The following is a 16,610-nucleotide window of genomic DNA, read 5'->3' as shown; positions in this document are numbered from 1 at the left end:
TACACACAAATCTGAATCTAGATGAGCAGAGGATTAAATCTAATCTAATGTAAATATGCCTTACAAACCCGTATCTAATCCTTAAGAACGCTACTCATGATAATTAACAGGACAATTATTTAATCCTTATTCAGACTTGGATTACAAAATCACGTATAATTATAGTAAATGTTGACATTTCTCAGTAAAAAATACATTAGCTAATACTACACAACACGCGGCAAATATTCTATAAAGCATAGGTATCATTTTTGTGGACATAGGCCTAAGGTGTATTTACTCTATGAATGCAGATACGCCATTAACGTCTTATTTAACTTGTAGGCCTAATGGATCGCACAGTTCAAATCCTACAATGTTTACACAGGTGTCTTAATTTCATTATTCTAGGGTTGTTAAAGGAGATTATCAACATTAATAGATCATACTAAAATACATGTGATATCATTAAACAGATTATAAAGATTACATGAAGCATTAGACAAAATGTTATGACAGAAAAATCAGTGCATACTATTTGATTAGACTGAACACAAAAAAATCACAAATCCTGAGGTCGTCTATCACAACCGGATGGTAAGCTATACATGAATTTCATTCTACAGCACACACTGAGTAAAGCCGGCACTCACAGCGTCGTACGACCGTCGCACGACGAATCCAACTCCGCTCCACGTGAGCGCTAGACGACGCGACGCCGTCTGCTGATTGTCGGTGGCAGCTTCAGTCTGAACGGATCGTCATTAAAAACGATCCGTTGCGCTGGGCGGGCGTCGTCGCGTTGCGTTCTTCATAGAATCGCGTCGGCCGACAACCATCGGGCGCAGTCAGTGTCCGGCTTAAAAGTTGTTTTGGATGCAGTATTTATATTATTCATGAGATGGAAATTATAGAATAACACAAACTAAAGCTCTGTCCTTACTATAACATTTTATGTGACAGAAAAATGTGATATGCCCATATTTGGTTGTAATGACATCGCCATGGAAACATCACACAGATTGTCAGATAAAATTTAAAAGTGTGTGTGCGTGGAATGAGCTTTGGACAACTCTTGAGTTCGTCCACAACTCTTCATGTATGATTTTTGTTGTAGTCGCCATTGAAGTATTTTATGTATTGACCACGTGTCAAGTGTATGTCGAATGTAACAGTCTGAACTTATATATTTATATATAGGCCTACTCTTTATATTTATCTTATATATTTATATATACTTATTTATATATACTTATATACTTATATATACTCTATATATTTAGGGGCAGCCTTATGTTTATATTCTATAAAATGTTCAGATGTTATAACGACATCAATTATTGGCTGCCCCATTACACATTTTGAGTTAACTATATATTAAATTGTTTTGTTCATATTAAAATAACAATTTCCATCCTATCCGGTGTTGCTTTCTTTGTGTCCTCTTGTACTCGCCTCCTGCGACACAAAGTAATACTTTTCAACTCATGCTGAAACACAACAAAAAGTGGAAAGAAATTCCATTAAGACCAATCTTAGAAAATAGAAAATGAAAGACTAATATTACAACATAGATATTTTCTTATATGCTTATATTTTGTAAAATGACTGCATGGTCTTTCATTCATTCAGATATACTGTATTGTGTTTTAATGATGTATTTATATGTAAATATCATTTAGCCCAGCTGCTATGTGATAAATAACAATTAAATTGAATACATAAAATGAACTGCACATATTAAAATATGTCAACATTATTGCCAAGGTTTTCAAAAGCTAGTTATCTAAAATGATTTACCTAATGGTATAGCACGCAATACATAACTCATAGCTCTTTTCGAAGTGCAATATATAGGCCTATTTAAACTTTATTTAAAAAATGATATAGTTAACATACTATTTATGTTAGGGTCTTGTGACTAGTTATGGTGCATTAATCAGGAGGACATACATACAATTAAAATAGATTTACCAATGGCACCTTATCGTTAGCAATTTCTTTGAAGATACATGAGATCCTCATAACTATTAAGGCAGAGATGTCTTTTCCTTAAGTCTACCCTCAATTAACTTAATAAGTTACTCTGTGGTCTGCCAGCACCACCTGACAAGTGCCATGATTACTTGAATGACGTGGTGTGTTTTCTACACCTCTTATGGTGTTTTCATTTAGTTGTGTGTTTGTTTTCTCCTCATTATCTTCAGGATTGACATTCTTATGGATTCATTTCTAAAATCTCTGATTTCAGCTCAACATGAACAGTATTTTTTGATTATTACCATGATGAAATGGAAGTATATAGCGATATTTTTAGATTTAAATGTACTACTTCATTTTTACTCTGTTTTCTCCTGCTTATCTTCCTTTTCTGTTCCTCTAATTTTGTCCATGTTTCTTTCTTCTACTCTTTTGCCCTTTCTTTCTTAACCCTCTCTTTCCCTGTCTTCCTCGCCCTCTCCTTATTCTCCTTATTCTCCTTCTGTCCCGCTTCCTCCTTCACTTACTTCTCTTTCTCCTTCTCCTTTTCATTTTTCCTAGCATCAGCATTATTATCAGCAGCAGTAGCATCATTATCATCATCATCATCATCATCATCATCATCATCATCATCACCATCACCATCACCATCATTATCATTATCAATTTCTGCTGCTACTTCTTCTTCCTCTTCTTCTTTGTTTTGTTTTCCTTCCTCTCTTATTCACTCTCCTTGATTTTGTTTACAGAAATAAGCCCATCCTGCGATTTTCATCGTAACAATAGGCCGTGATGGCAGCGCGCCGGCCTAGTTTCACTTGCATGCTGCTGACGCTGTTAGATCCACTAAAGCCAAACTAAACGCCTGGCTATGCAGTGAACTTGCTTCATTAAAGTTTTTTTCCCATTTTGTTATGTTACTTAGCCACGGAACACGATGTGCTGGCGAAGTTTCTATGCAAGCAAACAACTTGATTTGTGGAGTTGGAATTGCTTTCAATGCGAAAATCGGAGGTTAGTCTTGTTATGTTATAATCCACCTTCTTAAAAAGAAATTACAAGAACATTTTCCTTCTCCCAAAGGCCTCAATATAAGATACATGTTTATTGATTTTTATTTCAATTACAGAGATATATTTCTATTTTATAAGTAATGGCACCCTTTGAGAAAAACAAGAATGTACGTTTTTGTTTTTTTTGTTTTTTTTATTTGCATTTAGTGTTACAAGATACGTAAAGCACTCTAATGAGAATATTATTTTTCTTGGCATTCACAACCGAGAATTATAATACTGCCATATACCGGCTTTAGGAATAACCGAGCATTATAATAATGGCATGCGGCCGGCTTTAGGCCTTCGACTTGTTGTCGATATTTAGTTCATAATATAATTGAGAAAGTATTTAAAAGGCTATTATTAAGTGTAGTAATCGGTGTAGCGTAACACATGAAAATTCCTAGTCAGTCAGGGTATAGGCCTATAGCAAGTACTGTACAAACAAACATAAATCGGGATTTGTAGCTCATGTTCGGTACCTGCTGGAAACGACCAGTTTCATTTGTGTAAGACATTTTACTCAAATCACGTTTTCTGGACAGAACGTTAACGCCGTTGGTCTGGTGTATATGAATACTGTTATCGGCGATAGTACTGCACTGGCACAGTGAAATCTAGTCAAGCTTTTCTGTCTGTTATCGAATGAATCTTAAATTGTTATGGGTTTCAATGCTTGTGACTGCGTTCTTTAACCCCAACAAAGTGTGCCTATTGAATTTAAATGAGCATTTGGGTTGGACTAGTAATATGTCTATTATATAAATGTTAAGTAAAGTAGGAGTCATATTAATCAAATATTAGGTCTACTAGGCTTTTTACTGTGAGTAAAAATAGGAGTAGATTAGTAAAATATAAGAAATACAAATAAAAAGTTTGGCTATCTTGTTTAGACTAACAAATCTGTTAGACGAGCGTTCGCTATGTTGGCAACCATTGAATTCCAAGTGACAATTTATTCAAACGCCTTCTCTCATATCAATTACTGATTTGTACTATACGGAAACTTGTGAAAATGAACTTGTGAAAATATTTGTAATTAGGGATTCGGATGCTCGATGGAAAAGTTACAGACGCACTAGAAGCCGCTGCCTTCAGCCACGCACTGGGTCATATTGATATATTTAGCGCAAGTTGGGGGCCTAGTGACGATGGGAAGACGGTAGAGGGCCCAGGTAATCTAGCATCAAAAGCAATTCAGAAAGGTATAAGAGTGGTAAGCTAATAATCATTGAGTCTTCATGAATTTAAGTTTGCATGATGAGATGTTTTCTTTAGATAAAATACGCTCAAATAAATACAAAATATTAAAAGATAATTTAAGAATATAACACATATGACCATATTTATGTGGCTATAATAACTTGAAGTTGCTTATCTTTTATTTTAGGGGTGGAGTGCGAACGCTGATGTGTAAAACATAACAATTCTTTGTAAAATATATATTTTACTGGCTAGTTATATACCCGTCTTTATTTTATAGGTCTACCAACCATCATTATGTTAAATAAAATTGATATATTTAATATTATCAATAATATTGTTATTAATTTTAATCATATTCATTACAAAGCCGTATATATTTAGGGCACATAGAAAACAAATATTAGATTATCACTCCCTCCCGCGTCAAAAATTTGGGGAAATATAATGCGGGAATAAAAAGAATTGTTTATTTTTGCCGCATCATTTATTTCAACAGCATAAAAATCAATGCGATTTTGTGACTGGAAATAAATTTTCCTTAAAAAACAATAAAATTAAACTAGTTTTTACAATATATATACAATATTCTTGCTAAATAAAAACAATCTCTCCCTCATCTATTTAAAAAAAAAAGCAATATTTTATTGTTCCGATTTTTAAAAAAAGGGGAAAAAAATACCGTCCCGCCCTCATCCCCTTTAAAAAGTAAAAAGAGTGATAATCTAATAATTTTTTTATGTGCCCTTATCTGAGCAGATCATAGTGATCCTGATTTATTTTAACGTTTTCTGTGGTTTTTTAAATTTTTAAATTTTTTTTTTTTTTTTTTTTTTTTTTTGCTTTCGTTTTTTTTTTTTTTTTTTTTTTTTTTTTTGGTTGATTTATGTGAACCACTTTTAAGTCGTCGATTGTTAGTGCATAAGTCTCCTTAGCTGATACAATAAATAATGTCACAACACAACATCACAACTTAAAACCAATATGTATTTACTTTATCAGGGTCGAGATGGAAAGGGTGTTCTATACGTTTGGGCTTCCGGTAACGGTGGTAGGAACAATGACAATTGTAATTGTGACGGCTACGCTGATAGCATTTACACCATATCGATATCAAGCGCGTCATCCGATGGCCAATTGACGTGGTACGGCGAACGCTGCCCGTCAACTCTTGCGTCAACGTTCAGTAGCGATTTCACCAACTCACAACAGGTGATAACGACTGACTTGGATGATACGTGCACGACCCAGCACAGCGGCACGTCGGCATCGGCGCCCATGGCAGCTGGTATTCTTGCCTTAGCACTGGAAGTCAAGTAAGGTCATAATAAAATTGTTTTGTATAGATAACTACCGTAATAGTAATGATACTTACAATGATAAGAGTAGCTATAAATCTGTGTATGGTATTTTCCAATAGCCCCAATCTTACTTGGCGCGACATCCAACATATCATCGTCTGGACTTCTGAATACGCACCATTAGAATCAAACGACGGATGGTTAACCAATGGAATAGGTTTGAAAGTAAACTCAAACTTTGGGTTTGGACTTCTCAACGCACACGCAATTGTCGAGATGGCTGACCCTTCAGTGTGGCAATCTGTTCCTCCGAAAAGAATATGTGAAAGTGGGCCAGATAAAAGCAAATGGGAACATAGGTAAGACTGAGTCAGATGAGTACAGTACAAAGATTTTTTTTTAATTAAACTTATCTTCTCGGAGATCCCGTCGATTAAGGTGAGGGCGTATTATATTGAACATGATTTGCAATGCATCGAGAACTAGCGTCGTTCCACTCATCTGAGTGTGCAAATGTAGTTGCTTTTTAATCAAATTAGACTTCCCAACGACGCCCCAGTGAATAGAATTTAGGAATCTGCACGGGAAGCAGAAGATCTCGGATTCGAATCTCAGTTAGAGCAACCTATATATAGAGAGGCCTATATTACACCAAAAAATGGAACTATCAACGTTTCGCCAATGGGCTGCTCGATGGTAAACTGGTGTAGATAATAATAAGAATAAAAATTGAGGTTGAACATTTTATCACTATTTTTATTCTTACTACAGATATGGTATGAACACTTTCAGATAAACTGCTTAATTATATACTGCAAATTACACAATTTTCTGCTGGATTTTCAGTTGTTATTGACATAATAAAGTACTAATGTAAAAACAATGTGTACGCATAAAATCACTTAGACAAAAATATCACAAAAAAAGTCAGTATGAATAGTAAAAATCAAAAAGAGAAAATTATGCCTGATTTCTATTGTGCAATCGTTTTTATCAAAAAGAATTTCGATTTAAATTCATTGATTCCTTTTAAAATTGACTATTGACATATTTGATAGATTTTTTACATAGTATATATTTGTAATTTATTACGATTTTCTAGGATATTTTCAAAGCTAAATAAACTGTCAATGGTTATAAATACGGACGGTTGTGCTGGGTCGGAAAGTGAAGTAACTGTATTAGAACATGTACAAGTCATTCTTACACTTAACTACACACGAAGAGGAAATCTTAAAATTACTCTGACGTCACCAGAAGGTATGAAAAATGTTGACAACATATTTTAGCGTAGTCTCTTTTTTTAATATGTATTCTTCGTAACCATAAACAGAAAAGATAGCTTTATTTCAGCATATGTGTTAGGTAATTTTTGTTAATCGGTTTATAAAAAAATGACTTACACACAATATCAATAATTTTATACTATTACATTTTCCAGAGGAGGAAATGTTCAGAAACCCTTTCTATTCTCTCAGATATGCAGACATGGTATTTTATTACCCGAAACACATGAATTTTCTCATCTAAGAGATGATTTATGTTTGCTTAATCTACTGTTTAAGTTCTAACAACTTCGTAACTTCGCAAAAACTGATGTGAATGAAATATTGAGTTTCTTAAATATCGTGTCAGTCAAGGCTTACCCTGTGCTTTCCTATCATTCTGGTTTACTTTCTACATCTCCTATTATACTTCTAATTTTATTAGGCAATTTACGCAACAGGACGGGAAGACGGGTGGACGGTGGTTCTGTGCTTATCAGAGCGTGAAGACTGCGGTAAACACTTGGGCGCTTAACGCGAATTGCCGTTGTCGACGGCTCCCCGTCCTTTTGCGTAAAGTGTTGCCATGAGGACGGCTTTATATCCACATAGACCTGAACTTCACATTATTACGACTTTCCATCCAGATAGAGTATGCTTAAAGTCTGTTAGCTGTTAGTTGTATACAGGCATACATATAGTATCATTTAAAATATTTCGTTAAGATTTTAACTTAACGAAATATTTTAAATGATACTATACATTTCTTACATTACATTACATTTCTTGTTGTAAATGGTCTTCATATTACATAGCCTTACATCACATGCAATTACGGTACTCTGTATAGTAGGATGTTCTCATAATTTTATTGCGATCACTAAACTAACATGCTCAATAAAATCCAATATCATTAATTTTCTGTAAGTGTTATACAATGCAGTGTCATTGTAATACAATTAAAATATTTTGTAATATTTTTATTGTATGTTTTCTCCATCTCTGGAGGTATTTTGAAAAAAATTGAAATTGAAATAATCTCTATACTCATTTAAGTATAGTGAAAGCTAGTGGTTTTTACATTTTTAAAAGTGAAATTATGCATCATAAACAAAGGATTGATGTTCATGTTTTCAAAAATACGCAATGTTTACTTCAAATGCACTTGCAAATAGTCGTGGGTTTTAATGCCGTTTCCAAGTGCGTCATCAGTTTTCAGGTCGTAGTTGTGACGCAGTGGTACAGTATACAGTATTCCACTTTCAAACAATGGTCTTGAATTCGAAACGCAATGTGGTTGAATTGCTTGTGTCTTTGGACAAAACACTCTATCCTTGTAAAACTTCACAATGTTCATAATATTTATTACGACAGATTTGAGTCAGTAACGTGCATGACCACAGTTACCCGTAGCAGTTTCTATAATTTCTTTGTTTCTAATTCAAAATGACATGATTTTACGTGTCATTTTTAATTAAAGTACATTTTATTAACAGCCATAAAGGCTTGGAATCAAATCCGTTTCTAATAGCAATATATTTTTTACAAAAATATTGAAGAGCCCATCGCAATTTCTTCTTAGCGACATTTGATAAGATAAATACGGTACATATTATCTTCTTTTATACAATTATTTAAAGCATTATGATTAATTTTTAAGTTTAAGACAAACCTTTCAAGTGATTCGAATTGTTTTATATAATGACAACATCAAAATAAGTCATGGTATTTCCAATTTGATATCCTTGGCTTCGTATAATTTTCTATATACTGCATGAAAAATAAGTTTTTATCGTAACGAAAGAATTACTTTAAATAATGAATCTTTATCGCTTAATCTTACTTGCTATTTTATCCTTCTGTTTCAAATATTTGAATGTTTGATTTATTATTTCAATGCACGTTAATGATTACATAAGTATTTAGGCCTATATTGTATATTTTCATTCGTTTATTGATTTATATTTTAGGTTTTAAAAGTAGAAACTAATTTGATATCTTTTAATTGTATTGTTTTATGTTCATTACGATTAGATTTATGATTACGATGATGAATATGATGACGACAATACCGAGGCCTGATAAAGATACTGAGTTTGATAATATTTATAATTAGGCCCTACAGTATATTGATAATGTCTATAACGATGATAATGATAACAATTACAACTTCTGAGGACAAGCAATGAGATCTCTTCTATTAATGAAACAAAGAGCTTTTTTAATATTATCCTATAACTCACGTAGGCGTATGTATCAGTAAGTACGCCTAGTCTTGATTCATTACGCGTGATTATAAACAGAGGATTAAGTTATGTGTCAGAACAAACGGAATGTTTATACTTCAAGCGCAGTCGCAAATTAGTCGTGAGTTTAATGTATTTTCAAAACCAGTGTATCATCAATCCGCAGCATTTTGATTAAATATCTAATGTCGACGAAATGATACAAAGACAACGCGTTACTCTCTTAATTAGTTACCACTTAGACCTAAAAATAAGTATTATGTATTTCTATGGACAGTTTCTTTATAAGAGTAGTCTGAGATCCAGGACACAATGCGATTGCTCAATTGGTGTGCAACAACCGAACGCATATTTAGGTTGATTTTCCACTATAAAGTTCTATGAGTTACTATTGTCATCACAGGTACTTCAACAAATTTATTGGAGCCTCGTGAGACGGATGAATCACGGGAAGGTTTTCGGAACTGGGCGTTTATGTCAGTTCACACATGGGGTGAAAATCCAGCCGCAAATGGTGGTCAATGGGAACTCTCAATTGAAGATAAGGTTAGCAAATATGATCACATGAATCAAATGAAAAATCATGAGCATGAAATCTTTGTATATTTTAAAATAATTGAATGATTTGAAGCCACTTTTATTAAGGTAGCCTAATTGACATGGCCTAGGCCTATATAGTTGTAGCTGAACAGTATTTTTAAAATGGTTGACAGAATTAGTGATTAAATCATTAATTAAATAATTCATGTTTACAGGGTTCAAGTGAAGATAATTCAGGAGCACTTATATCATGGCAGTTAGTTTTACACGGTATGAATCAACAGCCAGAATTCCAAAAAGGAGGACGTCAATATACCAATAATTACAATCAAGTCAAGAATGAGAAGGTATCCATATTAAAGACTTTAGTTTGAAACCTGATTTAATTAATTGCCAAATGCAATCACCGATAGCAGTCGGTGACGGTGATCGTAAGGTCAAATCGGGGAGCCTCCACTATTGCGTTGGGGACAGCTATTAAAGAAGATGTAGCGACAGTGCAGAGATATTATGGAAACAAAACTTTACGTAGAAATGAACTAAACAGTAGGCCTAAATTTCAGTAAAGTATTGCAGCATAAGAGTCTAACTAGTGACTTCCTGAGTACTACCAGTGTTCGCCTACGGTAACTGATATGCCGCCTTAGTTTAAAACTTTATATAGGCCTATAATAGGCTAGCTATACTGTGTGTATATTGTGTATACTTTCTAAAATACCAATCTAAAGTCTAAGGTAGTCTTGGTATTGTATAGTTACTATTATAGGCTATCTTCATCAGACGTCTACGAATTGAATCATAGTCATAAATTTATTATTAATTACATTGTATCATGTTGTGCTTATAATGCTATCTAAAATAGTATAGCACTAGGCCTATATAGACCTACTGGATTTAAAACATTATATTATCATCTATCCTAATATTACAATCTGCTTATAAGTTAAATATTTTTATTGTTTTATCTTTCAGAGATATAAATCACGAAGTCGTTTGAGAGATTTTGAATCGTCGACAGATGAACAGAATATATATGACGCTATAAACTGGGCTAGGGACTTCCTATCCTACTCCGGGTACCGGGATAAAAGTCGTTATTAAACCTTGAACACAAAATAAACACTTACAAAAACATATACAGTACAACCAAAAATAACGATGTATTAAGAATTACAGAGCAGATAATAAGGTAGCAACGAAACAACAATTGTTGCATCTTTTGTCAAAACTAAAAATGATATACAGATATATAAGAAGATATAAATAAATATATATATATATATATATATATATATATTCATTTCAATATGTTCATTAATTCATCAAAACATATTTGATAAAATTAACATCGAAAAAATGAACACAAAAAAAGTATTAAAATAAAAAAGAAGATATAGGCCTAAATTTACATATCTCTTAGCAAATAGACAGATGTATCTAACTTACTTATAATATCAAAATGTGATGCTTCCTCACTAATTAAATTAATCAACCCAATAAACAGAAGTTTCTCTCTGTCAAAGCTAGTGTCATGCCACTAGACCACAAGGGTCTGTTGGTATGTCGAAAAATTCAGCGAAGACATATTCTAACAACTGATAAAGCCCTCATGCATTGGGCTTGGTGGAAGCTAAAGCGTACTCTAATGGTCACAGCTGGTTTTATGCTGACGGTGCAGCAATGGTGCAGCATAGACTTGATAGTCAGTGAATAATAGTAGAAACTGTGCGCAAATAAGTAAACAATGATGTAAAACATCGTATCAGGTATAGTCTATCAACGAAAATGATCCTCATCATTTTTTTAACAATGTGTTTATTTATTTATTTTTTTTTTTTTGTTCTTTTTTTAACCGAAGCACGGAAATGCAGCTTTCAATAGTGCACAGTCAAATAAGATATTTAAATTGTTAGTTTCATGTGCAATATTGTCCGTGTGTACGTTCAAAACCCAGTACACTCTTCGAAAAAGTGCAGGGGTTTGTCTCCTGGTGTACTGTCAAATTTACTATTAAAATGGCCCAACTGAAAACTCTGTTTCTTTTTTATTATGCCTATAATAGTCCCTGTCTCTTATACACATCTAGATGTGTATAAGAGACAGGAATATGATAGTGAGAAAATGAATGCATTATTTTTTTACCATCTGTAATCTAAGCAATTCGTATCAATATCTGAGTGTTAGAAATACTTGAAGTACAGGGATATCTTATTGAGGATACATCCGTGCTGAGATCAATGTCAGAGGTTGAGTAGTACATGAGATGTAATTTTATATCCAGAGTATCATGAAAAACGATGGTGTAATTCGTAAACATGACAAGACAAACGTTAATAAATCTACTAGCTTTGTATACTTAAGTAATGTTGAGATATGACGTAGATTCTATGTACTACCAAATCCTTATCAACACATAACCACGAATGATACTGCCGATTGTAAATGCATGCATTTTCTCGTTTGTTTTCCTTTAACACTTACGCGTAACCTTTACAAAATGTAATCGTCTATGTTATTATAATGTTGATATAAAACACTATGATGTTGTCTACATAAATGCCTACATAATTATGCCTGTCAGTCTCCCATACTAAATGTCACAAATTTCATTTCAGGACTCTCAACTCTGATATCCAAATTTAGCAGTCCATGCCTTAATATTTTGTGACCCAGTTTCATCTAGGCGCTTGTAGAAAATTTAACATTCTGAAGTATGATGCCGGTAATTAGCCTATTAAGACGCGCCAATGTACGCAATGGTCACACGGTAGAAGGTGTTGGGGGGAGGGGGTGGGTCACACATAAAGCAATAAGCCAATTCGTAGACTGTACTGCGCATGCCCATATCAAGGTCAATACACCACAAACACAAAACATAGGCTTTTGTCGATTGACCTTCAATGCGCGCATGCGCAGTTCTGACTACGAAATTACTTTTTGCCATTAATCAATACCTCGTGTCTTTTTATCTTGATATTTGTCACGTGGTTGTTATTCATCATAATACATGGCGTTATTAACCGTAACATTTGCTGCCTTGAAGATAAACCGGTGCTTAAATAGTTATCAAAAAAATTCAAAAAACTGTATTTCTCCAAATTATATAAAACATACAATTGGAAATTTTTTGTTTGATACACTACGTAAAATTGTAAAAAAAAAAAAACAATACACACATAATGCACGCATAATGCGTCATTAACGAAATATTTACATAATGTGCAATAGGTTTAACCTACAAAATCATCAACAGCAACTTTACATTAGTTGTTGTTATTCAAGTGTGGGCAATAAAGTATATTCTTAATAGTAATAGGCTTATTCGACTGGTTCATTTCGTTGAGTACGAATTTTCGTTGAGTATTATTTTTATTCGACTGGTTCGTAAAATATACTTTGTTGACAACGAAAATTAACGTAACCAGAATGCGTTAATCAGCGTTAAGTTCTGTACGTAACCAAAAAAAAATATGGCCGATTGGTCAGTTTAGCAACAACATTTGCGTTATATATAATTTAGATTAAATTTCAGAAAATAAAAATTATAGTATTTTCCCACATTGAAGTCAAAAAATAATTGTAGGCTAACAGAATTCAAAAACTGAATGAAAACATTTTTTACGAAAAACCCATACTGCCACAAAGCAACCTTGATTACGCAGCGTGTATCGCGTTAACTATGCAGGCATTTTTTTTGTCGAACATTTACCAATTTTCTATTCGACTGGTCGGCTTCGTTAAGTAGGATTTTACCACTGCGCAGGTGGGCCTGCTTTAACAAAGAATGACCAGTCGATTCCGGTCAATGTCATATATTATTTGTATAAACTGTTTCTTTTTTATTATGCCTATAATAGTCCTATGCATACAGCAGATACGTTGGTGGGAAACAGATCAAAGGACAGTGATTTAATATATAAAACCTGTTCACACCGGTATAAAACCCCACGTTTTCCGTTTTGTTGAGTACCGTACCGTACGCGTACGTTATTGACCTACCGTAAAACCTCAAGTTGAAGCCAAATGGGCTTTATCTCGAGACCCATCTTGAATTGAAGCCCGTTCCAAATGCATTGTGGGTAGACGGACAGCAATTTTACCCTGTCCGCTATACATCAATAATAAAGGTGCCGCTCTGGTTCGTTTGTTTTCTGTAGTTTCTCCACTTAGTCAAATGGTCAAATTTTACCCCGCTCGTGGGAGGGGTGGATATTCCATCAATTTTAATGCAAATACGAGGAACAGCTCATTCTTTTGTTATTTAAGTTCTTTGTGACGATGATCTTAATTTAAGTTGGACTAAAACACTAACATATGTTGTATTGAGAAGTTAGCAACTACTAAACCCACTGTACGTGACTGTACTAACTGAATAATATAAAAGCCGTTAAAAAAGGTCTAATGGTGTTTTACAAGAAAATGATTCATAGCGTAGGCCCAATATGTTACTGTTATTGGGAAGACAATGGCAATAAGATATTGTAAATGCTATTGAAGATTGGTGTTGGATCATCAGCAATCTCGATATTGTCACATGGTAACACAAAACAAGCAATAGGCCTATCACGAATAACGCGTAATTTGCCACTTGGCAGCTGCCAAAGGTTTTGTAAAGACAATTAAAACAACTGTACAAATTATTCGAGCCCCAGAAGGTTTCATTAAATGCACAAAAAAAATGAAACAATTTTATTGAACAAATAAAAACATTGAAAAAGTTGTTGTATAGCCTAAGGCTGTTATATAGGTTAGACCCATGGACCCCAGAAGCACTCATTGCCATTTGTACAAGGGTTAGCGAGATCCGGGACAAGAGGGGGATACAAGGGTGGGACGGCCTCTGATTGGTACTTTGCAAGTTTCTTCAACAATTTCTTAACAACTTTAGGGTGCTTTGTGGAGAGGTCATTCTTTTCTAGTGGGTCATTTTTTATATTGAAGAGCCAGACGACCTGGTCGCTTCCAGTAACACCGTTGACGGTTTCCAGTGACGTGTCCGGTGGAGCATACCATCCAGCCATTCCTAATTCAGGATAAATATAATATGGTAATTAGAATTATTTAAAATTCATAAGATATATAAATGAATACAATGTATAATATGTAAAAATTTTATATAATGTGTATCCAGTAATACCACATGTTATAATAAACATAGGAATCTCACTTTTGTCAGTTTCGAACCGGAGTCTTTGAATTGTAAGGAAGCTAACCACCAAAATGATGCCTTGTGACGTAACCGTGGCAGAACACATTCGTAAAATACTTAACTTACCATCTTCACCTGTATGAAGTTTCCAGTCCCCTTCCCGAATCGCTGCTTCAATGGAGACGTTAAAAGGGGAATCGGTGTAAGTGCTCGTAGCTGTAACTTCCAATGGGTCGATGTTATGCAGGATTTCTTTTCTTGAAGTAGGGAATCCAATTCTAATAGATAACAAGATAATCTGAAATTACAAACCCTCACCCTGTTGCACCATATTAAGTGTACATTTAATAGAGTGTATGGGGTTCAAATCTCCATCTGGTTTTGTTTTCAATTAAATTCAATTCATTTTATTCAGTCTGTTATACATAAATATAACAGAAATGTGCTTTGAAGCTAAGCGATCAAACATAAATAGTTAAAAACAGACTGGAAACTTTAAAATGTTCCAAACGGAACAGTAAAAACATTGAAACGAATAAAACATTAAAATGAAGTAAAACGTTATCAGAACAATAAAATATACTACAAAAACATTAAAAGACAGTAAAACGTATTAAGATATATTATTAAAACACTGTACGATGATAAAAACAAAGAGCAGAAAATGCATTAAAATGTTGAAAAGATTAAGACCAGGTTTAAAATAGTATAAAATTTTGTTTTTGTTTTTGTTTTTTTTTTTTATTATTATTATTTTTGTTTTTATTATTATTGGTGCATCTAGAGAATACTTTTGTTCATATTTTATTATTTTTCACAATTATTTATTTTTTTTAAATTGGAACAGCAGATTGTGAGATATACGGCCGGAAAACATTAAAAACATTCTAAAATCTGCATTTAGTTTTAACATTGTTTTAAAATTTGCACTATATTAATTCTCAATTATTATTTTTCTCCAATCCATCGGTCAAACGAGGCCTAGCATAGGCCTCAATTGGCAAGCCCATCAGTCGGGCTTACACGCCTTCCAGGCTGCTTCTAGCCCGTCGACCAGAATTTGACACATGGTTTGTCTGCTCGAGTCGGTCCACTGTCGATCCGCTCGAGTCATAATAATAGGCCCAATTAGTTATTATGGTTATTTATACACTTATTTTTTTTAAATCACTCTTTATTCCAAAAACCTCTAAAATTTCATAAAAGAATGTAACATAAAATTCAGGTCAGTGTATAAGAAAATTCAAGCATATACAGGGTTACAAGAAAAGCTATAATACAAATATTAAAATTTAAGTTTAAAAATTAATAAATTCATCAACCAACAACCAATCACCACATTTCGTATCAATGAATGTGCAACAATATTAATCTATTAATAATTTGTGTTGCTTTATTGTGATATGTTTTCAGGATATTGAAATACTGTATTATGATATTAATAATGATAATTATTATCCAACTATACAGGTATAGGCCTAATTAAGTACCTTATGGTTGGCCATTGATTGATGCCATCCAGGGGTTTTGTTCCGGACAGACGGCCGCCTGCAATGCCTTTGAGGATTGTTGGAAACCAATCTGTGACATGTATGAGTTGCTCGTTCACTGTTCCTCTTACTTTAGAACAAAGTAATGGACTATTGACAAATCCAACGGCTCGAATGCCGCCCTCAAACAGGCCTTTCTTATATCCGCGAAGTGGCCAATTAGAAGCCGCACCCCAAGTTGCACCACCGTTATCTGTTATTGAATGAGTAATGAATCATTAGTGAAACTGCAAATTTGTGGAAATCTGTTTACCTGTCATAACATATATACTACTACGTACGGTAGTTTTCTACGTATGTATACGATGCATTATAATATAATATAATATATATATATATATA

General features: G+C 33.6%; 2 protein-coding genes across 2 annotated transcripts in view; one reads left to right on the top strand and one right to left on the bottom strand.

Moving 5' to 3' along the window:
* Positions 1–11,597, top strand: part of LOC117122554 (neuroendocrine convertase 1-like) — a 25,854-nt gene extending 14,257 nt beyond the window's left edge. Inside the window, exons 6-13 of the mRNA XM_033268157.1 lie at positions 2,885–2,973; positions 4,058–4,230; positions 5,220–5,533; positions 5,638–5,877; positions 6,621–6,778; positions 9,433–9,575; positions 9,785–9,916; positions 10,542–11,597. Of these exons, the coding sequence (XP_033124048.1) occupies positions 2,885–2,973; positions 4,058–4,230; positions 5,220–5,533; positions 5,638–5,877; positions 6,621–6,778; positions 9,433–9,575; positions 9,785–9,916; positions 10,542–10,670 (1,378 nt within the window). The 3' untranslated portion in view covers positions 10,671–11,597. The remainder of the gene's footprint in view (positions 1–2,884; positions 2,974–4,057; positions 4,231–5,219; positions 5,534–5,637; positions 5,878–6,620; positions 6,779–9,432; positions 9,576–9,784; positions 9,917–10,541) is intronic.
* A 2,612-nt stretch (positions 11,598–14,209) lies between these two features.
* Positions 14,210–16,610, bottom strand: part of LOC117122520 (arylsulfatase B-like) — a gene marked incomplete at its 5' end in the record, with an annotated part of 7,576 nt that continues 5,175 nt past the window's right edge. Inside the window, 3 exons of the mRNA XM_033268106.1 lie at positions 14,210–14,592; positions 14,845–14,996; positions 16,209–16,468. Of these exons, the coding sequence (XP_033123997.1) occupies positions 14,318–14,592; positions 14,845–14,996; positions 16,209–16,468 (687 nt within the window). The remainder of the gene's footprint in view (positions 14,593–14,844; positions 14,997–16,208; positions 16,469–16,610) is intronic.

This window comes from Anneissia japonica, unplaced genomic scaffold (assembly GCF_011630105.1).
Source record: "Anneissia japonica isolate Jap-2015-1 unplaced genomic scaffold, ASM1163010v1 scaffold1889_len2455224_cov183, whole genome shotgun sequence".
Lineage (NCBI taxonomy): Eukaryota > Metazoa > Echinodermata > Crinoidea > Comatulida > Comatulidae > Anneissia > Anneissia japonica.
The sequence above is the reverse complement of the archived record's forward strand: the minus strand, read 5'-3'. Positions and strand labels throughout refer to the sequence as shown.